The following is a 21,238-nucleotide window of genomic DNA, read 5'->3' on the forward strand; positions in this document are numbered from 1 at the left end:
GCCTCCTCCAAAACGCCACTCTGCACGATTTCGATCAAGTAGAGTACAAGATAGCTTAGCGCCTCTGTCGATCAATCCGAACTTTTTCAAGCTCACTCATTGGCCAAGATAGCATAGCGTCCATCCTTCAAAGGACCCCTGCTAGCTCAAACCAATCGCATATTGTCAAATCGTTCCAGATGGTAAACACTCCCAGCCAAGGATTTGTACAGTACCTACTCCACGCGGCGCTGACGTCCCTTGAACATCAGTCGGCTCCTTCAATGCGGCAGAGTCGGGCTTCATAAACTCCCCCCCTCATCCATTCACCGTCGTGGGAAAAGTTCCTTCTGCATCCTCTCACCATGTCTTTCCAGCTCGCCTCGTTGGCTCCGCGCCCAGGGGTAGAGAAACCAGCGGTCGGCAAGATTGACCTGCCGATACATCACAGCGACAAGGAGTGGGATGCTGTTTATGTGCATATTGAGAGGTTGTATGTGCATGAGCGTAGGAAACTGCGCCATGTGATGGAGACGATGGAGAAGGAGTATAACTTCAAGGCAACGTGTGACTTCCAGCCTCAAGGGATTCGCCCTTGGCATGAACAGGACTGACGCCACCTAGGCTTCAAATGTACAAGAAGCGATTCACGAAATGGGGCTTCTCAAAGAACAAACCGCGTGCTGGCGCCAAAAAGTCACAGAGTCGCGATCTTCATACCCAAGTGATCAAGCCCATACCCAAAGGTACAATACAAGTCACTCTACCCGCATCTCTCAAGCTAGGCGCTTCAGATCTCGCAAACCTGGAGTTCTTGGCAAGCATACAGAACTGGGGTTCCACATTCTTTGACTCGCCAGAAGACCATGGCTTCCCATGCACGCCCAGTCCCCCAGCCTCCCCTACCGAGATGGTGTCTGCGAGGCGATACGACCCGGAAAGCCTGAGCTTTTCCTTTAGGATCATTGTTGAATTGCTGAGAAAAGGCAAAGGCGAACTGGCGGGTCGTCTAACGCGCAAGGCGTTTCTCCAGATTGAGGCCATGCTGCAGGTTGAAGGACCCTTGTTCATCTGGAACATTTTGGAGATTCTATACTACATGGCGCTCTACGGGCAAACACAACTTTTCGGGATTCTACTACTCCACCTCAATAACCTAGCAAGGGACCGCTTCGAGCCAGGACACCCCCTCATGCAGATGTTGCACGGCTTACGCATGCTCCTCCAAGGCTGGCACAAAGACTCGCTCCCCCCTCAAGCATCAGTGCTACATCAAGCCTGGTCACTAAACGCAAACATGATCTTCAACAACTTTGACACTCGGCTCTTGATCCTCTACTACCGCTTGGTATGGGACTCGGAGATGGTCCGTCTCCCCCAGAATAAGTTGGAGGATGCCGACAGATGGTTCGCCCTCCTGGAAAACAAGGTTCCGATGGATTATTCTTTTGCCGAGGATATGATATCTCGCATTCATCCTGACCTCTTGGCCAGCGATGGGTATGGGAGAGAACCGCCCAAGGAGTATGAGATGCTCAAGCACACCAGTGTCTCAGCCATACAACACCGAAGCACAATGCCATTTGCAGAGACAAAGATGAAGATCCGAATCCTCTCTGGAATGTTAAAAAGCCGAATCCTAGAGAGAAAGAATACCCTCACTCCACTGAGCGACATCGAAGCAGACCCGGGGCCGTCTTTGCCTCAACGACACCCTCCTCAGTTGCCACGCTTCCATGCCCGGATCATCGCATACGTCATGAAGGTTCTCGTTGATGTGGACCTGGAAATGGGGTTCGATCCGACGATCGCGACGGATAGGATGCGCAGTATCGTTGCTATGCGCGAGTATGGACAGAGTCGGATTGGACCTCAGACGATCCAGGAGCTGTGGCGATTGGAGGATTTGCTTCGGCGGCAGGGATGTAAAGAAGAGGCGGACCAAATTCGACAGGACACATACAAGAGGTTAGAGGAATATGTTGATGATGTCCCTATACATGAGGTATAGGGGTTTGGCGGGAAGGTCTCAGCCGATAACATCTCAGGGAAGGGTGGATCATGCAGCGTGGGTGAGGTAACAGTAGCCCTAGTAATCAGCACAAAGTAACAGAGACAAGCTGCCTCGGTCATAAGATAGTTAACGCCGTGAGTCTATACTCTATTCAACGCTTCTCCATGCAAGCCAGTCAAGTCCTTACAAGTACAGCTTCCTCCTCTTTTCCAAATCACGATTCACGACCCAAGCGCTCCTCGTCATCTGCAATTAACTCGTATGCAGGTCGGAACCCCTCTCCGTTCTGACCTTGTTTCTTTAAGTGGGGGTTGGGATGGGTATCCTTTTTTCCGCCAAGACTGGTGTAGCCCTGATGCATGTTAGCGAATAAGTTCTAGTCACTTCTTAAACCCAACTCACCTGGTCGTAGAGGGGACAATATGATATTCCCAAATGTCGGATAAACTGCACATGTTAGCCTTTTTCCAACGCCATGCCAGATGATGACTCTCAAGCAGAGAATCAATATCAACCTACTGCCCAAATTTGCACTATCAGGGTTCAGTTAGCAATTGTCGCTTAAAGGGGTAATCATGTCCAAGACCCAGGAGGCCGAACAACAACTTCAAATCCACGTACCATAATGCCAATCAATCACCGGATGCACTCGCATAAAAGCAGGCCACCCAGAATCCGTCGGATCAAAATGTGTCAAGTTCTCTCCATGAGGATCAGTCCTCCGCGTCCCCACAAAGATTGCCTTTATGCTCGGTCGTTCCTCAAGATATATCTCCAGTCCCTTCTTCATCGACAACACATAGCGAGCTACTTCAAGGTTGTATTCGGCGCTAGACGACTCCACAAATTCGTCAATCTCGGGGAAGGGATACGAAGCAACGATATACACGGCTTGGAGCTTCTCCGGGGTCGCCGAGTTGGAGGTTCCGTTGGTAGCTGTCGTCTGGGAATAGCGTTTTCCCATACATGCAAGAATCACGATAAGAAGCACAAGACCTGTCAACATCATGGGTCAGCATTGGTTAGAGTGAATGGGGTAAGCAGGGCTCATGGGGGCGGGAGTGGGCTCATGACAGCAATCCCGAAAGCGCCCGATCCCCTGGAGCTCCCAGAGTGGTCTCTGAAGGCAAACGCACAATCTTTTCCTCCATTGTATGATAAGGAGATCTGTTCAGGTCTGTCGGCGCGAAATGGGTCAGCGACCTAGGGACTGTGTCAAGACGTTTCAGACTTGAACGCACCGGTATTTCTCCAATGCCTCATCCACAACCCCTATCGACACGCGAAGTTGCGCTTGTACATCTCGAAGAATCTGCGTATCCGGGACCTCAGCCAAGAACGCATCGACCTTGTCCTTGATCTCGATGCACTTGTCGCGCAAGGAGCGGGGTGGCGGGGCTTGTGTCATGATGGCTCGAAATTGGCGGTTGTCGCTTCGGAGGCGGGGCGATAGAGGGATGGATTGAGAGTCTCGAGGTCGGCGACTCGAGCAGAGGTGGTTGTAGTCGTAGGGACGAGAGGGACGAGGAGGAATCTAGAGGATAGATATTGTAGAGCCGACTCCGGTCTCGCCGTAAGGCGAGATGTACGTAAATGCGGTTGAGGCCGAACCACTTTGCGATCACGTGGACAGTGCGTCAGTCCAAGCTTTTTTGGGTGGGGGGCACCAAACACGGGGACCCTTTTTTGGCGGGGGAGTGCAGATTTCAGAGGTGGTGCGAATCATGCCACGGTGTACAGTGAGGCTACAGCGGCAATCTATGAGGAAGAAGGAAGCGGGCGATAGTGCAACTGCCTCGTTTTCAAGTATATCTCAAGGCGGGCCCCAAGGCTTTGTTTCAGGATTATCAATACACTTTTCGCAGCGAAACCCCTGTTGAATATTCCCCCAATTACCCAGTTAAGACAGGAGAACCTGAGACATTCGACAAGAAAATGCCACGTGGAGCTAGACTACGATAGGCAGGCATGGGGAACACCGCTATTTTTGGCTAGCGCGTCCTCGGCCTGACCTGCCTCATCAACCGAAGGGTCCAGACCTCGGACCGTTGAACTCATCACGTGAAGACCCTTGATCCAACTTGAACCTAGAGATGCAAGATGCAATTGTCTGCGCGCTTGTACTGTCCCGGAGCAAGGCGGACTTCTAGATCAAAGCCTGTATTGAGTAACATATGTGGAAGTGTGGACCGCGGCAAGATTCAACGTTCTTGTTTAGGGTAAGTAGAGCCCGGGTCTCGTTGCCGACCACATGGGACAATCTGGATCGTCAAGAACTACGACGTTGCGGGTTGCTTTCAAGTCTGAAGTCGCCATTTGATGCTTCTTTGGCGCTTTAGATCTGAAAGACCTTGAGTGCTGGCCATTAATGGAGAAAACCTCCACTTGTGCATGTAGCATTGACTTCAGACAGGGGCGAGCTTCGATATTAAAAGGATCTTCGACCAAGGTATTGTCTTATTTTGACGTGAATACAATCACTGCTCCATGAAGAATATATCGATGAGGGCATTCTCAAAGAAGAGAATGGTCAAAGATATCACAGTCCTCATAAGTAATATAAGCTCATACAGCACGTTTCTCCCCCTCAGAAGGGACTCTCAGCTTGAATCCCTAACCATCAAAGCCTGACCACAACTTGCTCCTTGGTAGCCCCAGGCCTGAAATAAATCATGGTCCACGGGCTGATAAGATGGTCCCTCGTCATCTTCTGGGCAAACTGTGACTCGGGTAGTACAATGGCGGCCCATTAGATGGGCAACTTCGACAAGACCATGTCGATAGCGGCTTGGGCTATGTGCGTACCCTCCATCGCGCGGGCAACCTCGTTGCGGAAATCCTCTACACATTTGTTCCACAGGAGGAAACCAGTGTCGCCTGGCTGGAGGTACAGGGCCTTCGAAGACGCACTTCCATCTTCGGGCTTGAAGCGGATGAAATGTTAGCTACCATGGTTTTGTCTTGGACAAGGGGAGTCAAACCTGAGTCATCTCCAGCTGTCTAGCAAGCACCTTTTCCTTATATATACGGATATGTTGCTGTGTGGAAGATTAGTGACTGAACAATGAAGCACTGCCAAACACAAGGAACAACGTACTTCAACATCCTCTTGCTCTAGAAGGTTGTGATCCCGCTGGTGGGCGATGGTAAGGGCATCAAAGGCCGAAGCCAGCGTGCAAAGGGCCCTGAGAACGAATCTCCGGGTCGTGTGGGAGAAGAGGTGAGCGAACTCGTCGTCCTCTTCAGCCACAGCAAACTTGGATGGATGTCGCATCTCCAGAGTATCAACGATGTAGCGAATCGTCTTGACCATGTCTTCTGTATTGCCAGACATCAGGTCAAGGGAGCTTGGAAGAGTCAGTAAAGAGGGCAGGACTGGGTATATTGAGATTTTTGCTCTTACGGAGGACGGGCGGCATCTATTGAGCCACATATATAGCATCCAGCAGAGAGACTGGTAGGCCTGCATACAACGGAGGTCCATTTGATGGACACGGCTCTTGGTGGCAGTGGACCAGCTAGTCCAACTATCGCCGCCTCGGATCGTGAGATCGCATTGACTGAATATCGTATTTCGAGCTGGAGACATCTCAAACAAGGCTTGGGAGTGCCGAGTCCGGTCTCGTTCGAGGTCATCTTTGGTATCTCGCAACCCAGGAGGGGGAGGAGTAGGTAGGTAGGAAGATGAGAAAGGGAGAAGACGAGGGAAAGGGAAAAGATGCGCAGAAGGCCTTCAAATAGTTTGGGCACCGAAGCTGGCAAGCAGATTTTTTCTCGGGTTTGTTTCTCGCTGGTTTTTATGTGAATGAGCCTGGAAACGAGTGCACCTGTCTGGCAGTGCCGTTTGACAGTGTCGTTTGCCTGAATGCAAACTAGATGGGGCCAGCTGTCTGTGAATGACACTAGGCTATAATATAAATCCCTTCTATTGTTCTTCTTTCTTTCCCCTTACCTCATCAGCTTGCGCTCAGATCTGGAGCTCAGACTCGTTATATATCCCCGGCCTACCAACTGATCCAGAGTCGTGAGGGCTTTCATACAACGAGCGACTTACCAGGCCCATTTCCGTGCTGGCCATGCGTCGTAAAGACCATTCTGATTGCAAACTCCTTGATCCAGGGCTCTCGAGGCCAGCATCGAGATGAGCTCCTGGATGAGGTCCTTGACGGGCTACTAAAGGTTGACTGCTCCTGGGACCTGGAAGGTAACAAGTACCTGGATGGGAGATGCACTGAATGCATCCGCATGGGGCATGCATGTGGCACGTAAGTGTTATGATGTTGTCTCCAACTTTACAGCGGCTAATCGTCTGCAGCGTACCTTCACAACTCGAGAAAGGAACCAAGGATCTTATGGATACTATGGCCTACATCGACATGACTATAAACCTCAACAGACGAGTGCAACATGTGACGAGATCCGCCAGCAGCTCCCGGTACAAGCCTCAGTATCTATCCATGGAAGATCAACATTGCTCGACTGAGATCCGAGTTCTTCCTTTCAAGGCTCGAAAGGGCCTGGTTGCTGCCACGACCAAGCTGGGCATTCGTCTCACCACTATTGTTGGATCTTTCAAAAGCAATAATGATCCGCTCAAGGTGAGTGTTTGGTCCCCTCACAATCAGGCCGTTAGTGTCTAGTGCTCTAACAACATCTAGGCATACGACCAAAGCATGAACCAACAGCAAACAGAGATTGGATGTCCAGCCCAGGTATGTTACAACTGATCTCGTTCGGGGATCATATGTTTACAATGGCAGAAACAGAACCCAAACGAGAGCCTTGCCCAGCACCGTCGACACAATACCACTCACACAGACTTTTTGTCGTGGAATGCTATCGTTCGCGAGTTCCACAGCGACGTCCTCAAAGCGCTGCGGAGTGTCGAGCTTGACGGAGGCCTCGTCAACACCATCACGGAGCGTATCCCAATCAAATGGGTCCCTGGTGTCAACAAGGAAGTTTTGGAAGAAGCTCAGGATGCCATTATGCACGTTGCGCCCGTCATCTAGTATCCTCGAAAATGGGTTCCCCCACACATGAGACGAGGATGACTTGTGCGACAGGCGTGTGAATGGCTTCCAGTCGCACAGCCCATTCACGTCTGGTATCTGGAGCATGGAGATTGATCACTCACGGGAAAGGGACCAATCTGGGACATCCTGGATCAACTACATGTTGGAAACGCGTTCTGGTCAGCACCTTGGAGGTTACTGGTATTCTCTGCCTCTCGTGGTAGTCTGGCAGAGCATAAGGAATGAGCAGGCATGGGAGAGTGTCCAACGTTTTCTCCGTTGGCGATCTTGGCCAAGGGGTATCTTCATAGCTCTAGACACGGGAAACACATTGAAGAGGATGGCCTGGGTATCGTCATAGCTTTGAAGAGGGATAGACAACTATTGGATCTTTTTCTTGAAACTATCAATCTGTTTTACCCAAGTCTTTCTATCAGTGTTGAGGGACATCTTGATTGGCGGTCTGAGGCTGATCAGCTTGGGCAGGTTGGGTTTGGGCAGGCTGGGTTTGGGCAGGCTGGGTTTGGGCAGGCTGGGTTTGAGCAGGTTGGGTTTGAGGAGGTTGGGTTTGGCCAAGTTGAAGGAACTGTTGGTCTTTGGCGCGCCAGGATGGTAGATGTCCTTGCAGAAGCTCCCTGTACCACCCTACGCTCGTCAGTAAATCGCAATGATGTGTCGAAAAGGATAAAGCATCTTACCAATCGCCAGTAGCCTCCCTCTTTCTGTTCTCATTCTCGTCGCATTGGGTGCTACCGTGAGGTTGTGCATGTCCTGATAGTGATGTTCCAATTTTTTCATAGTGGAAAACCGTATTTGCTAAGATCGATGTCAGTCAAAGCCGGTGATCTAACATTTCGTTGTACAAACATTCGGGCAGAGCTGACCGTTCGAGTTACGGAATCTGCAGTACAACTCTCCTGGTGCCACGTAGATCTGATTATTCTGGATATCGAGTTGGGGGAGCAGTTGATCCTGGGGGCGGCTGAAATTTGTTTCCCCAAGGTAACCGATGTACTCTGCGCTCGTCCGGAAAACAACCATGATGATGTTGAATGTTGCTGTTTCACTGGTGTTGGTGATGACTCAGTGTCAAAGCATGAAGAGAGTTGAAGAAGGCCAAAGGGCACTCGTGTCATGTTCGTGTTGCACCTGCCTCCTAGTTGTTCGCTCCATCAAGATGCTCCTAGGTCGCCAGTATCTCCTCTTGAAAGGCAAGGGATGTCAGAGCTCGAGCCTGCTTACCTTTTCACGGGGCAAGTAATTCTGCGGCACGGGGAAGGGACCAAGATCTTGCAGAATCATGGCTTTTGACGCCAACAGCCTTCCCATCAGACCGACTTGCTTCTGTGTCTTTGCGCGCTCGTGTCGCTTAAGTTGCCAATGGTAATCAGCAAGTGCCGCCAAAGGAGTCCTGATGCTGCCTTCCCAAGTCTTGACCCCGACGATGTCCTGTCCTCTCATCTCCAAAGATACATTCCTGGTTCTTTCTATCACTCCCATTCTTCTTCTTTCAACTTGGAATTATTGTCATCATCATCATCATCACCATGTCATCCCAACACCAAAGCACCACGCCAATCCGACGATCAAGATACCAAGAATCAGCCTCCTATAAAGAATATCGGGGAAACTCGGATTGCCCTGTCGACCATCTCGACCCGATCACTGTTCGCATCTCCCAAATCTCTCAACCCGTCTCTTTTGCTAAATATCTGTTAGCAAGGCCCAGTTGAACTCGCTCCAGGCGAGGTATTTTGTCGCTGGAAGCATCCCGAGACCGGCGCCAGGTGCCATCATGTAGGCCATACGTCAAGTCTTTCCGCAAGAGTTGTGCTAATCGTGCTTTTTTCTTAGCCAAAGGCATTTTCTTCAAAGACTCACCTAATAAAACACTATTACAAAGCGCATCATGTCCATATCGTCAACCGTCCAAAGGGTCTAAGCAACTTGTTGAGCGCACAAGCCCAAGGTACTATAGCATCTTGGTCCGCCTCTATGATATTTCATCCCTGACAATCTTCTAGCCTAGTACGACGCTATAGCTGCGAACAAGAAACCCTCGTGGCCAATGAGCATGAACACGAACACGACACCCGCTGGGACTCAAGATACTTCCACGCCGGATGTCGCCACGTCTGAAGCCGAGACTCCAGCTACGTCCACATCGGATGTTAAGACGCCTGAAGCCAAGGCCCAAGCCGCTCCCACACGGATCTTACGGCGTCTTGCGCCGAAACCCTCCAATAATTCGAGTTGTGCGGACCAGACTTGACGGTGATGGAGAAATTCATCGGAAGGCTTTGGCTGCGTTTGATACGAGAGCGTTGTGATGGCATCTGGCACTAGGATATTTAGTTGACTGGGTTCATATAGCTTCCACATTGCCAGACAGGAGGCTGCTCCCTTCAAACCCGGGAGATAAAGTCATTGCAGTGGAACCTTGGTCAAGCTCTGAGAGGAAGAGGGGCACCGTATGGAAGCGGCTTGATGAGGAATAGGGGTCCTGGGGGTGACTCAACCCGTCATCACTACAATCAAGACTTGCTGTGTATATCTCCGTTGATTCAGCAACCCGTTATAAAGGAGGAAAAGCAGATTCAAGGCAGTCGATAGAAGTCCATTATCTACCAAGTATCCAAAACCAGTGCCTCAAAGCACGTCCACGCTATCCTCCAACGCCATGCTATATCAGAGTTGCAAATAAACAAGAGGTATCATCGCTGTAAAGACAGATATTCACCAGTTCGGCGCATTAAGTATAAGCCCCATCAGACACCCCGATATCACACCCGTCACTGGCAGCGTTATCACCCAGCCCATGTAAATCCACGCCACAAGCTTGGGGTTGATGCACCTCCAGTCTCCGTTGGCCAGTCCGACACCCACCGTTGCTCCTGTAATGCACTGCGTCGTCGAGACGGGGAGCGACAGCTTCGTCGCTATCAGCACCGTGATGGCACTTGCGAGTTCCATGCAGAACCCGCGACTGGGCGAGATGAGCGTTAGACGGTTCCCCAGCGTGCGCATGACGTGGTAGCCGTACGTTAGAAGACCAACGACAATGCATGAGCCTCCTACCACCAGGATCCAAACGGGTATGTCGATAAAGTCGGGAATCTCGCCGGTGAGCCACACTTCGTATGCCGTGGTGATAGGAGCGACGGCGTTGCTGACATCGTTGGCTCCATGGACGAAAGACGCCGTGGCGGCTGTAAGGATCTGAAGGGCTGAATACATATACTCTGCTCGGTTGTCGTAGTGAGCTGACCTCGCGTGCATATCTTCAAGATCCCAGTTAAGGATGTTGTTCCGCTTCTGCATCGCCACCACATCCTTTTCCAGACCACGTAGTAAGACTCGGTTGACCTTCCAGGCCATCACGCGCGGGCTGTTCCACGAACCATCGGGTCGAGGGGGAATAAACTCTGAAGAAGCTCGAGGCTCGAAACGGTTCGGTGGAGTCTTGGGTGGTGTCATCGCTGGTGGAGGGAGAATCCATTGGTCGTCTCGATCAAAGTCGGGCATACGGCCATCTGGGGTTTGTATAGACTCGAGGAGTGTCTCGGATGCACGGATATAGTCGAGTTCTTCGCGTGTTAGGTGTCCACGATAGTAGTCCTTGATACGGGGCTTGGCGAAGCCAACAGGTGTCGGAGGAGGTGGTGCTCGCCATAGTAGCATTGGACCATGAAAGGCGTGGTACCATTTAAGAGTCCAGTCGTCGTGCATGATTCGTGTCCAAAGATAAGGCAATAAGAAAAGGGCTTGGAGAAGAACTACCCCAGTTGCAGTGGCAAAGACGGAGATGACGGTATCGCGGGCAGAGAGGTCGATAGTAGGGATTCCTTTCCAGACGAGTAGCACTATCTTGTTAGCATAGCACACTTCAGCGTCAATGACAACCTACTGGTCAGTGCTGCTACAGTGAGATATGTGTAGACAGGTATCGAGTAGAATGCCCGCTTGACAGCAGTGTGCCGTGTTAAAACAAACTTCTTGGTAAAGAAAAAGAGCAAGCCGCCGATGCAACCAGCAATGGCCGGAGCAATGACCCACGCGGCAAAGATCTGAGAGACACCATGCCATCCCCAGTTGACCTTGTCGATGCCTATAGAAGCTGTGGCGGCTCCGACCAGACCGCCGATGAGAGAGTGCGTGGTCGACACGGGTAGACCCTGTCGAGTGGCAAAGGTGAGAAATAGTGACGATCCCATGATGGTGCACATCATGGCTAGGAGAAGAACCGCTGGAGAGGAGTCAAAGTGATGAGGGTCAACAATCTTTGTCCGGATCGTATCTGCCACTCGAGATCCGACAGAGACACTGCCGCCAAATTCGCAGACCGCTGCTACAAGCATCGCCTGCTTCATGGTCAAGGATCTCGACGAAACCGACGTGCCAAAGGAATTGGCGACATCGTTGGCACCTAGACAGTCAGCTTTGATTCAACAGCATACCAGCAAACATACCAATGTTCCATGCATCGAGGCAGGCAAAGATGACGGTCAGGGCAAAGATGTAGTCATACTGATGGAGTATCGCCATCTCCTGGCGAAACTCTGAGAGGTATACAAGACAATAAGATAAGAGTGTTAAGAAGCCTGTGTCGTCGTGTCCCCACGACAACTGCAGCTCAATCCATGGTGATGGTGGCCTGTGAGAAACTAGGATGAGGTTCTGAGGGGTGTCCAAGGGCCTTATAGGAAACGCTGGCCCAAGCTTGACGTGCTGTCAAAACTCTCGAGGAAGGTCAAGGTCTAGAATGAACCCAGGGGGATGGTTAAAGTGTGTCAAGGTTGGTGAAGATGGGGGTTCCGTAGCATCCGCTACCGCACCGGACCGCGCAACGTGCGTCGAACGGATATCTCTTGGCTGTCAAGGCGGACTGTGTGTGCACAGTTGAGGGTATATGATTCGAGGAGAGGAAGAAGTCTGCGTACGTGATATCCACGACATTGGGATCTCAACCTTTACTAGTTGTTGCAGAAACAGACGACATCAGGGGTCATGGCGCACAGCCTTGACAAAGAAAGAAGAAAAGCAAAGTCCGGAACCATGCGAAGAAGCACGATTCAGACCGGCCAAGAAAGCGATCCAATGTCGCGCCGAACCGGGGGGCTTTGTCAAATGTAGTGGCCAATGACACGGACCGGATCGGCCACGAGGTTGAAGTTGTCAGCGAGAGCCGCTTGGCCAAGACAACCCACACCCAACAGCTTGACACAGCGGCTCCGAGAGCTTGATTTTTGGATCAAATCTCCAATACTTGGATGTAAGCTATTGAATCCTTTGTCGGTTGTTGGAGATGATAATGGGTCCATCATCTGCGCTTAGATTCGCATATCGACAAGACTTCTTGCCGAGTTCACGAAGCGAAAACCCGCCGTACAACCTCTAAAGTCCAACATCTCTTGCAAAACACTCGTTGTCCCAAAAGACGGTTATGTCGCGGAATCCGATGATATCACATCACCCCAAGACGTCGTCACCGAGACGCAAGCCATCTCCTGCACAATCCCGCCACGCCGCCATGGGCATTAGTGATATGACCCCCTGTTCCTCGAATCCATTAAGAACTCCTTGGCTCCTTCAGGGACGGGCTTGCATCCCACGTGCGTTTGGGCCCGCCCGATCTGGCGACCGAGATGAGGCGGCTGCAGACCCGTTGTTCAATGTCCACCGTTGGAGGCAGAAAAAGACAAAATGGGTCGATAATCGCGGAATCATGGGGACCTTGAGGATTCCGTCCAGTTGAGGGTATTCCCGTTGGATCGTGTTGATCGGTGCCTGGATGAACCACCTACTGCACTTCCATCTGCAGCCATTGAAAGACGCCGGTGCCGGTACGTACCGACGGGAGAACGACCCCACTTCCCCCGACCCCCACATGAGCGATGAGCAAATCAATCTAACCTCGGCCCGTTTCTACTCCGAACTCTCCGTCATCAACTTTCGCCATCGCAATCGCCTCAATCCTCACGTCAACGACGAAATCGCAATCACAATTCAAAATGTCTCGACTACTCACCCACCGTATAACTCCCCTCCTTCGCCTCTCAAATCCCGCTCGTCTCTCTTCAACCTTCCAATCCCGACCCGGTCCTCCCAAGCTCCCCGCTGAGCAGCAGGCCGAGTTCGAGCGCCTCCAGCGCGCAGCCGCCGTTTCTTCCGCCTTTCAGCCTGTGGAGGAACAAACCGGCGCAACAACACCTGCTACATCGCAGGCCCGTCACGCAACGACCCCTGAAAAATCTGAGGATGTGAACCAAGGCTTGTTCCGTGGTGCGCCACCCGAGTTCGAGGGTGATACGAATCCGAAGACGGGAGAGGTCGGCGGACCAAAGAATGAACCCCTCCGATGGGGTGGTGAAGGCGATTGGAGTTACAATGGACGAGTAACGGATTTCTAAACCTCAAAACGAAACCAACAGTGGTGCGGAATGTACAAAAGTGTACCATAGACATAGACGGAGAGACGCCGTATGATTAAACTCCTATATCATGATCCAATGGGGTATTCTCTAATACTACAACACCACGGTCACCTCGCCCGGCAATGCAATGACACCAACGCTTATCATGCCCAAGCGACAGCCCAAGTGATAGCATCGCAACAAGATTATTGTTCCGTTTGCGCCTCCTCCGCCGGCTCAGTATCCTGCATTTCGACGTCCTTGTCCTGCTCCCTTGACTCTGGTTTGCTGGCTTCTCTGTCGTTGGCCTGGTTTCCATTATCGTCCGCGTCGGGATTTTTGTCCTTTTCCTTTTGCTCCTTTTGCTCCGTTTCCTTCTTCCTCCAAGTGGCTGAGATCTCGCCTCGTAGTCGTCCGATTTGCTCCTTCTCTTGCTCTCGTTCGATCCCGTTGGCATTATTATGGCCCCCCTTGACCTCCCACATGGCCTTTCGCATGCGTTCCCGACGGGCCTTTCCTCGAAGCCGTGACTGCGGCTGGGCCCCATTCTCTACCCATCGGATGCTCTTGATCATGTAGCTGATGCCGTCGTGGACCGCGTGACGATGAGCGTAGTCTCCACCGAATTCTCGGCTCGAAATTCCGTACCGTGTAGAAGCAGCGTACTTGACTAGGCGGGGCAGTATCAAGACGTTGACATGAAGGTCGCGTCGTGGAGGTACCGCCATCGGGCCACTAGGTGGTGGTGCTGTGATGAGGCCTTCTGATTCCAGGTCAATCGACGAATTAGCGGTCTTCTTACGTCGCTTATCGCCAGTTCCCTGATCCAATTCCAAGAATGAGTTGTCGACGTCCTCGTTCCATTCACCCTTGATCCATCCACTGTGAATGCACGCTGCAACCACATCCGAGTCATCAGTGTACACGTCCGTACCCCAAAGATACCCTCGGGACGTTATTTCCTCCCTTGAGATGGACGACAAATGGATGCGCGCAACCTTGACCGTCAAGATACAGTTCTCCTTGTCCTTGATCAAATCCCAGGGTAGAGGCTTCGGGTTCGAAGCAAAGGCCCGCTGGGAGGGGCCATGGGAAATGAGCTTTCCTGCCTTCAAGCCCGGTTCGTATATAAAGTCTCCCAGGTGGTTTCGCGGTCGACTCGAGACTAATTCCAATACCGCTTTTGACGATACAATGGTCTTCGGCTTCGGGGGAATGACCGGGGCGATGTTCTGCACGGGCTGCTTCACTGGCTGGTGGGTATGCATCGGTCGAGGAGCATGATGATGGTGCGGAATGGGGAGGCCCTTATCCGTTGCGCCAACGACCCCTTTCATGTTCTTAAACGGAGTAGCGCCACCAGGTTGCGCGGGATCGACGTGGTGGTGATGGTGATGCGGATGACTACAAAGTTAGCAAACATCCTGGGCAAGTGATCTGGAAACTTACTGGTGATGGTGATGATGCTGGTGCGTCTTGGGTCGCTTGGCCCTGTTTGCCGGGGTGAGTCGCCCAGAGCTGTCATCATCGCCTTTACCATCCTCCTCCTTGAGTTTTCTCCTGCGGGCTTTGGTGCCCTTACCTCCAGCATCTGGGCCCGATTCCGGCGTCAAGTTCTCAGAGTCCTCCCGCTTGGCCAGGCTGGCATTTGTAAACGGCATGGCAGCAGATATGATGGGACTTGACACGCCCATGACTCCGTTGCCAATACCAGCAAACATTCGACCAAATTCGCTCTTAATTCCTGGTTCGCCTGTTGGGCCTGGCTGCTGCAATTGTGCGCCCTGCACAGCTTGTGGGAGCGGCGATATCCTGCCTTTGCGATTCATTTCTTGAATAGCCAGCAAATTACGTTGACCGTTCGGAGCAGACGCGTCGTCGCTATTCCGGTGCCGGGGCGACTCAAATGGGCCCGGGCCGTGAGTTCCGTTATAAGCGATCGTTGGAGGTGGCGGTCCCTCTTCACCAGGTCGTCGGTGTGGAGGGGGTGGTTGTTGTTGCTGTTGATGCAACAGGTTCATTCGGGCTCGGTCGGGAGAGTCATAAGGCTGCGGGGGGGCTGTGGGCGCATTCGGAGCAGGAGGCGGGTGTGAGGCCGGGGGGTATCGGTCCGGGGGCGCAGCCTGGTAGGCGGGGCCGTGACCCGGGTACGGCGCCGTGGAAGGGGGATAATCGGGGTGCGGGCGTTGATGCTCCATAGGAGCGCGATAGCTCGGGTCGGGGCCTGGTCGAGGCCAGTGGGCTTCTCGTGGGTCACGTTCTCTCATGTCTCTCGGATCCCTAGCTTGAGGATCGCGAGGATCTCTCTCTCGTGGGTCGCGTCCATCCCTAGGGTCGCGCTCAGGTGGTCGGCCATATGGTAGAGGGTTCCTGGGAGGCTCCCTATGTGCGTAGTCGCCAGGGTGCATTGGGTGTCGACCCGAGTCGCTTCCAGAATACGCGCGCTCCCTTCTTTCCCTTTCGCGTTGTTCTGCCTCGCCTTGCCGTTCGCGCTCTGCTCTGTATCGATCGTCAAAGGGAAAAGGACGCAGGCCAGCCCTCTCAGGATTGTATTCCATGCCCGGTGGGGGTCTTGCCATCTCTTCTCGCCTTCCATAAGCCTCCTCTGGTCCTGGAGCCCTACCCATTTCCATGGGCCGGGGTGGCATCCCTGGGTAAGCCTTGGGCTGGCTGCTCGGTCTTGGAGGAGGTGCAGGAGGTAGTCTATTAGCTTCTCTCGCATGGTCGGCCGAGCCAGTGGGGTGTCTTGAGTTGTAGGCGGACGGGGTGCCGTAGCGCTGAAGTTCGGGTGTAGAATAATGACCGGGCGGTGAGTTTCGATGATCGTACGGCCGCTGGTGGTCGGGGGTTTGAGGTCGACGAAAGGGAGGATAATCGGATGCGGCAGAGTGCATCCGGGGTGATGCATGCACAGCAGGCGCAAAACCTGGAGCGGAGCCGGGGGCTGTTGAGTGTGGAGGATAATGCGGTGGTGGAGGTTGAGAGTCGCGCATGGGCGGCCCGCCCAGCATGGCCGATATCGACATGGAGCTGTTGCTGCTGCCAGTTCTCGCAATTGGATTCAAGGCAGGAAGCTCTCGACTATGAGGAAAAGATGTAGGAGGCCCGACGCTGACGGGAGGTGCTCTCGGCGGAGGGGGTCCGTAACCCATCATGGTGTGCGCCGGGGGCGGCTGCTGCTGCTGTTGCTGCTTCGCACCGGGTTGAGGAGGCGAGTTTGGAGGCGGCATGGCGCGATTTAGGTTTCGAAGAGATGGAAGCGACGATGAGCCCTGGACGCGAGGGGCGGCAGCAGGATCTTGAAAGTGGCGGGCCGATGATGAATGGAAGGGCGTGTCCGAGGGTCGTCGCTGAAAATGGTTATGGGCGGCATACGCAGGGCTCTGGCCGGGGCTCAGACTCTGGGCATGGGCATGAGAAGGATGCGACGACGCGTGCGCGAGGACAAACGAAGGGTCGGACGAGGAAGCCGATGTCGAAGCGGGTGCGGAGAGAGAAGCTGCGGCTGATGCGCTGGCCGAGGCGCTTGCAGCAGAGGAAGTCGCGATGACGCCGGTGACGGAGGATGCTGATGATGGTGTTGTTGGAGGAGCGGAAGGGAAAGGAGAACGAGCGTATGGCGACGGCGAAAAGGGAAGCTTGGGCGGATGCCGTGGATCCATGGCGCCAATTTTTTAGCTCCAAAATTCCCTTCAGGTTCCGTCAAGCAAGTGGGAATCCACCCAATGCCCACCCCGGAAAATCTCCCACGCCCCAGAGAAGGAAAGAAAAAAATTACACAAAAAAAAAAAAGGTGCCCACTCTGTGAGGTTTGAAGCTGTAGGCCGCACCAACGAGATGGCTGGCGCCTACTGACTTGAGTGGCCGCTGGGGAAGCTATTCCCCAAGCCGTCTGTCAGTCTTGATCAAGCACATCCACCTTCGAGCGGGCGGGACAGAAGGAAATGCGGGAGTTGGATGGTAGCAGGTGCAGCAGCGCGGGGAGCGCAAACAGCTGGGCTGGCCAAGATCGAGAACTGAACTTGGAGAGAGCAAAGGTTGGATTCAGAGCGCGCCGAAACAACGCAGGGGAACCACGGCGACACGTGCCAGGTCGAACAGAGCAGTCCAGTAAACAACGTGATACTGACGACGATTGGGGGAAATCTCGAGAAACCGATTTGTGCCTGCCTGTTCTTTGCAGGAGGCAGAATCTCCAGGTCTTCAACTGCCTGTGACAAACCGCACACGCGATCGGAAAACACCACCTCGATGAGCAGAACAAGATGTGCGTTGGCCGGAGCGTGACCCCAACCAAGCAGCTCACCCGCCCAATGGATCGTCTCGTCGTTGCGCCTGTGCCGGGACTGTACAGACAGACGGACGATACCTGTACTGTACGAATACCGTGTGTGTGTGTGTGTGTGTGTGTGTGCGGTGCGTGTGTGTGCCAGACCAGTCTAACTCGTGATGGCATGGGCGCGCAGAGCCAGGACCCGTCGCCGGGATGGACAGGGATAGACAGGGATCGGTGGGCATGGGGCAGGACCAGGGGAGGGGAGCGGTGGGCGCTAAGTGGGCAGTGAGACATGGATGGGCGAGTGACACACACACGATGAGCAAAGACCCTGCCGATGCGTTTGTTGCATGGCTGGTTGGAGGTTGTCTTGTCGATGGATGGATGGATGGAGGGATGGCTGGAGAGAGAAACACGGTCTGCCCGCCTGAACTGGGGGCCTTGATTCAGCGGCAGTTTATTGACGGAGCAATAGCACCGGCAGGAGAAGCAACATCGCATCACAGTCCTCGACGATACTCGCTCGAGCCGAGGACGGCTGCAGCCGATGGACACGCTCGCTGGCTGCTGACGCGCTGGAGCTCAAGCTTGAGCTGCCCTGCCCTGCGCGAGTGCGACAAGGTCCAGAGCTCTCGTCTTTCCATCTCTCGGGTCATCGCGTCACTCAAAGGCCAGCATGCAAGCGCAGCAGCCCCGTCGCCGATCCCGCGGTGAGACAAGAAGGATACCACTCTCTTTTCACTCTGCTTTCTCGATGAAGTCCTCATCATGGTGAGGTGGGTGCCGGTGACCCCATGAGACCAGAAAGAAAAACTCCAAAAGGCTTCGGAGCTAAAATGGGCCCAGCTCAACGCCTTGTCTGCCGTCGACCTCGTCATGCCGACGAATAAGAGTCAAGCGAAATGCCCTCCAGCGCAAGGGTCATGTGTCCCACCGCCAAACCAAACTTCCAATCTGTTTCCCCTCGCATTCCCGAGACGAGACTTTGTGCGGCCTGGTCATGGCCGTTGGTATTCCCGGCTTCTGATGCGCCCTGAGGCAGACGATAACCATCAATATTCACGATCCCATCTCAATTCCAATGGATCTAACGCTACGTTCGGTCGGGGAAAAGTCCCGTTCGCTGATCGCTCGCTAGCTAACCCTGTCATGTTATCTCTGCCATGACTTGGAGTGACGTTACCCCATATCCTTTTTGGCTGAGTGCTGGCATGTCGGTATCCCGCCCCTGGCCTGTTTCCATAAATGGGAACAGCGAAATGAGCCGAGCCCAGAAACCCATTCGTCTTGTTTTTCTTTTTCACCGCCTAGATCAGTATCAGGTCTGTGGCTTGTCCCAGCCATCTCGGCTATCCATGCACATTGATTGATTGTTTGCGACAACTGCAACCTCCTTGGTTCAAATCTCCAAACAGAAACCCTCAATCTGCGTCTATCCGCTTCATTGTAGGCATCTTTGCCATGCAGTGGATTCATGGCGTGCGCCAATCACTGCAGCTCGATCAGCGGTGCCTGTGGCTTTGTATCTGTTGGATGGTGGATGATGGTGGTGACTAACAAAAGACGGGGCCTTGCTTTGCCAATCGATGAACCGAACCCATCCATGGATCGTAGGGCGGTCTCACCAAGTACCGGCAGGGGTTTGTGAATCCTTTCGTATAAGTCTATTCATTGATGCATGAAGTTGGGTATTGCAAGATTTGTCTTTCATTATCTGATTTATGCTACAGCAGGGATGAATCACGATGTTTATGCGCGTGGAGTTGACGTTTCATGGAAAATAACATCGGGAACCATGTTTCGCTTTGCCGTCTATTTATCCCAGAAAGCATGATTTCATCTGATCTGTTGCTTGGCAATGTGTATTCGTATCCGTGATCATACAAACAATTGCCTTTCTTGTCCTGGTTGTGCGCGAGTGCAAGCAACATCTAGCTACCCTAAAGCAAACCAAGCTCTCCGCGCGAAGTATAAGAACCCGCTGAACTCGCCTATGCAGAACTGGTCTTTTGAACATTCTTTTCACCAAGTACGGTGCATATATATATATATCGGCCTTGTAAGACATCGCATGATGGACAGGCTATCGGAAGTTAATAGTCCGGCTGGGATCTCTCATAAGTAACGAGTCGGACCAGAGGTAAGTAAAGTCTTAAATGATTCAGCTAGAATGACCATAGTAACTACTAACTAACTTCAGTAATCAAGGATCCATTTGGTCACCTCTATATAGCGCTTCATATGGCATTTTGCTTGACCCCGTTTCAGATGGCTGGGTTGTCTGGGTCTTGTGGTCAACAGGGACCTCGGATGAAAACACAGGTATGTCACGTTCTCCTTCATTATCTGAACAATTTATTGGTACTTGGGCGGCTATTAACATCTCATTGCTTATCTGCAGCGGAGACACTAATATTTAAAACCTTCGAGTCCAAGTAAACTGGGAGACCACGAGGGAGCCCTCCCCAGACCCAGACTTCCCTTGCTCAAGAAGAGGCGGACGGACTGTTAGGTGGCCGTCCCCTCTCCAGGACACAGAATCAGCAAAGCATAACTTGAGTCCGGTTGTCAAGTTGTGGCGCAAGGTCGGGGAGTGTCGTCGGGAACGACCTCCGTTCCGCCCTTGGGCCGACAGGACTTCCCCGAAGATGTCGAATTTCAACCAGGGCACAAGCTGGATCTCGTCTGGTAGGGGAGGCAGGGGTTCGACAGTATGCTGACATCGGCCAATCAACGGCATCCCAGTTGATTCTGAGTACTATATATACAGAGTGAGTACACAGCAATGAACAAACAGAGATCCACTAAGATTGGCCGAGAAAAGGACAAATCGAAACAGTTCAGCCAGGTTACCACTCGTGAGCGGCTGGGGAACAAGAGCCTAGACGTTGGAGGGCCCAAGTACCATAACTTGGGTGGCGGGTCAACAAGCAGATCTAGCACACGACCTCTGTTCTCTTAAACCAGCCGGACGGCGAAATCAGGCAAGCGGATCGGATACCAGGGGTCTGCTACGTTGGAGCTACGTGGGAAGGCATGTGGAGCCGAGAATTAACAATCCTGGGAGGTGATTCCCGATGAAAGAATGAAGGCGACATTACACCACCGTCTACGACCATGGAACTGACCTGATCCAAACCATGGCTTGATAGCGTGTGATCAGCCTGCGAAGACGACATTATACATGCGATGCTTCGATGGCAATAGTGAGAACAACAGACTCTCTTCAACATCGAAGACCGGTCGTCTGTGGACCTCAGAGAACCCTATATTATATCGATTCACGACTATCCACCCCCTTGGGGAGTCGGACATGATTGGCCTGTCAACGACCAACGAGAATACATCATCTCCCAATCCAACAGCCCTTCAACGCTCAAGAGTTCTGAAACCTACAAAGAAGAGTGGGAATGGATGCTGGATCAACACTGGAGCCCATCAGCGACCGCAACGACGCAGAGATATATATACGCATACTACCTACTCAATGTCCCACCATGGAGGACGATTTGCCTCTTCAGGCGAAGCCCACAGAATGACG

At 52.8% G+C, this 21,238-nt stretch overlaps 9 protein-coding genes across 9 annotated transcripts; 4 read left to right on the forward strand and 5 right to left on the reverse strand.

Annotated features, from left to right (window-relative positions):
* Nucleotides 1-344: 344 nt before the first annotated feature.
* NECHADRAFT_85663 (uncharacterized protein) lies at nt 345-1,990 on the forward strand (the record flags this gene model as incomplete). The annotated part of the gene is made up of 3 exons (XM_003039781.1): nt 345-439; nt 491-544; nt 604-1,990. 3 exons carry the CDS (start codon nt 345-347, stop codon nt 1,988-1,990), a joined length of 1,536 nt encoding a protein of 511 aa, XP_003039827.1.
* Nucleotides 1,991-2,600: 610 nt separating this feature from the next.
* NECHADRAFT_49845 (uncharacterized protein) lies at nt 2,601-3,401 on the reverse strand (the record flags this gene model as incomplete). The annotated part of the gene is made up of 3 exons (XM_003039991.1): nt 2,601-2,989; nt 3,130-3,170; nt 3,235-3,401. 3 exons carry the CDS (start codon nt 3,399-3,401, stop codon nt 2,601-2,603), a joined length of 597 nt encoding a protein of 198 aa, XP_003040037.1.
* Nucleotides 3,402-4,593: 1,192 nt separating this feature from the next.
* NECHADRAFT_85665 (uncharacterized protein) lies at nt 4,594-5,582 on the reverse strand (the record flags this gene model as incomplete). The annotated part of the gene is made up of 5 exons (XM_003039992.1): nt 4,594-4,712; nt 4,799-4,916; nt 5,091-5,340; nt 5,397-5,412; nt 5,465-5,582. 5 exons carry the CDS (start codon nt 5,580-5,582, stop codon nt 4,594-4,596), a joined length of 621 nt encoding a protein of 206 aa, XP_003040038.1.
* Nucleotides 5,583-6,228: 646 nt separating this feature from the next.
* On the forward strand, nt 6,229-7,005 carry NECHADRAFT_85666 (uncharacterized protein; the record flags this gene model as incomplete). Its single annotated transcript, XM_003039782.1, has 4 exons — nt 6,229-6,258; nt 6,292-6,591; nt 6,652-6,705; nt 6,760-7,005. 4 exons carry the CDS (start codon nt 6,229-6,231, stop codon nt 7,003-7,005), a joined length of 630 nt encoding a protein of 209 aa, XP_003039828.1.
* A 436-nt stretch (nt 7,006-7,441) lies between these two features.
* NECHADRAFT_85667 (uncharacterized protein) lies at nt 7,442-8,508 on the reverse strand (the record flags this gene model as incomplete). Its single annotated transcript, XM_003039993.1, has 3 exons — nt 7,442-7,653; nt 7,707-7,824; nt 8,251-8,508. 3 exons carry the CDS (start codon nt 8,506-8,508, stop codon nt 7,442-7,444), a joined length of 588 nt encoding a protein of 195 aa, XP_003040039.1.
* A 1,236-nt stretch (nt 8,509-9,744) lies between these two features.
* Nucleotides 9,745-11,553, reverse strand: NECHADRAFT_50464 (uncharacterized protein; the record flags this gene model as incomplete). Its single annotated transcript, XM_003039994.1, has 3 exons — nt 9,745-10,871; nt 10,916-11,434; nt 11,478-11,553. 3 exons carry the CDS (start codon nt 11,551-11,553, stop codon nt 9,745-9,747), a joined length of 1,722 nt encoding a protein of 573 aa, XP_003040040.1.
* A 1,459-nt stretch (nt 11,554-13,012) lies between these two features.
* On the forward strand, nt 13,013-13,545 carry NECHADRAFT_101812 (uncharacterized protein). Its single transcript, XM_003039783.1, has one exon. The coding sequence runs from the start codon at nt 13,020-13,022 to the stop codon at nt 13,416-13,418; it is 399 nt and encodes a 132-aa protein (XP_003039829.1). The 5' UTR covers nt 13,013-13,019; the 3' UTR covers nt 13,419-13,545.
* An 82-nt stretch (nt 13,546-13,627) lies between these two features.
* Nucleotides 13,628-17,083, reverse strand: NECHADRAFT_96695 (uncharacterized protein; the record flags this gene model as incomplete). The annotated part of the gene is made up of 2 exons (XM_003039995.1): nt 13,628-14,825; nt 14,871-17,083. The coding sequence occupies 2 exons, from the start codon at nt 17,081-17,083 to the stop codon at nt 13,628-13,630; spliced, it is 3,411 nt and encodes a 1,136-aa protein (XP_003040041.1).
* A 2,688-nt stretch (nt 17,084-19,771) lies between these two features.
* Nucleotides 19,772-20,659, forward strand: NECHADRAFT_85671 (uncharacterized protein; the record flags this gene model as incomplete). Its single annotated transcript, XM_003039784.1, has 4 exons — nt 19,772-19,818; nt 19,898-20,019; nt 20,134-20,408; nt 20,495-20,659. The coding sequence occupies 4 exons, from the start codon at nt 19,772-19,774 to the stop codon at nt 20,657-20,659; spliced, it is 609 nt and encodes a 202-aa protein (XP_003039830.1).
* Nucleotides 20,660-21,238: the final 579 nt, after the last annotated feature.

Source organism: Fusarium vanettenii (assembly GCF_000151355.1).
Source record: "Fusarium vanettenii 77-13-4 chromosome 10 genomic scaffold NECHAsca_82_chr10_2_0, whole genome shotgun sequence".
Lineage (NCBI taxonomy): Eukaryota > Fungi > Ascomycota > Sordariomycetes > Hypocreales > Nectriaceae > Fusarium > Fusarium vanettenii.

What these genes read in the sequence shown, in the direction of transcription:
- NECHADRAFT_101812 (XM_003039783.1), top strand. Translation starts at nt 13,020, where the DNA reads ATGTCTCGACTACTCACCCACCGTATAACTCCCCTCCTTCGCCTCTCA.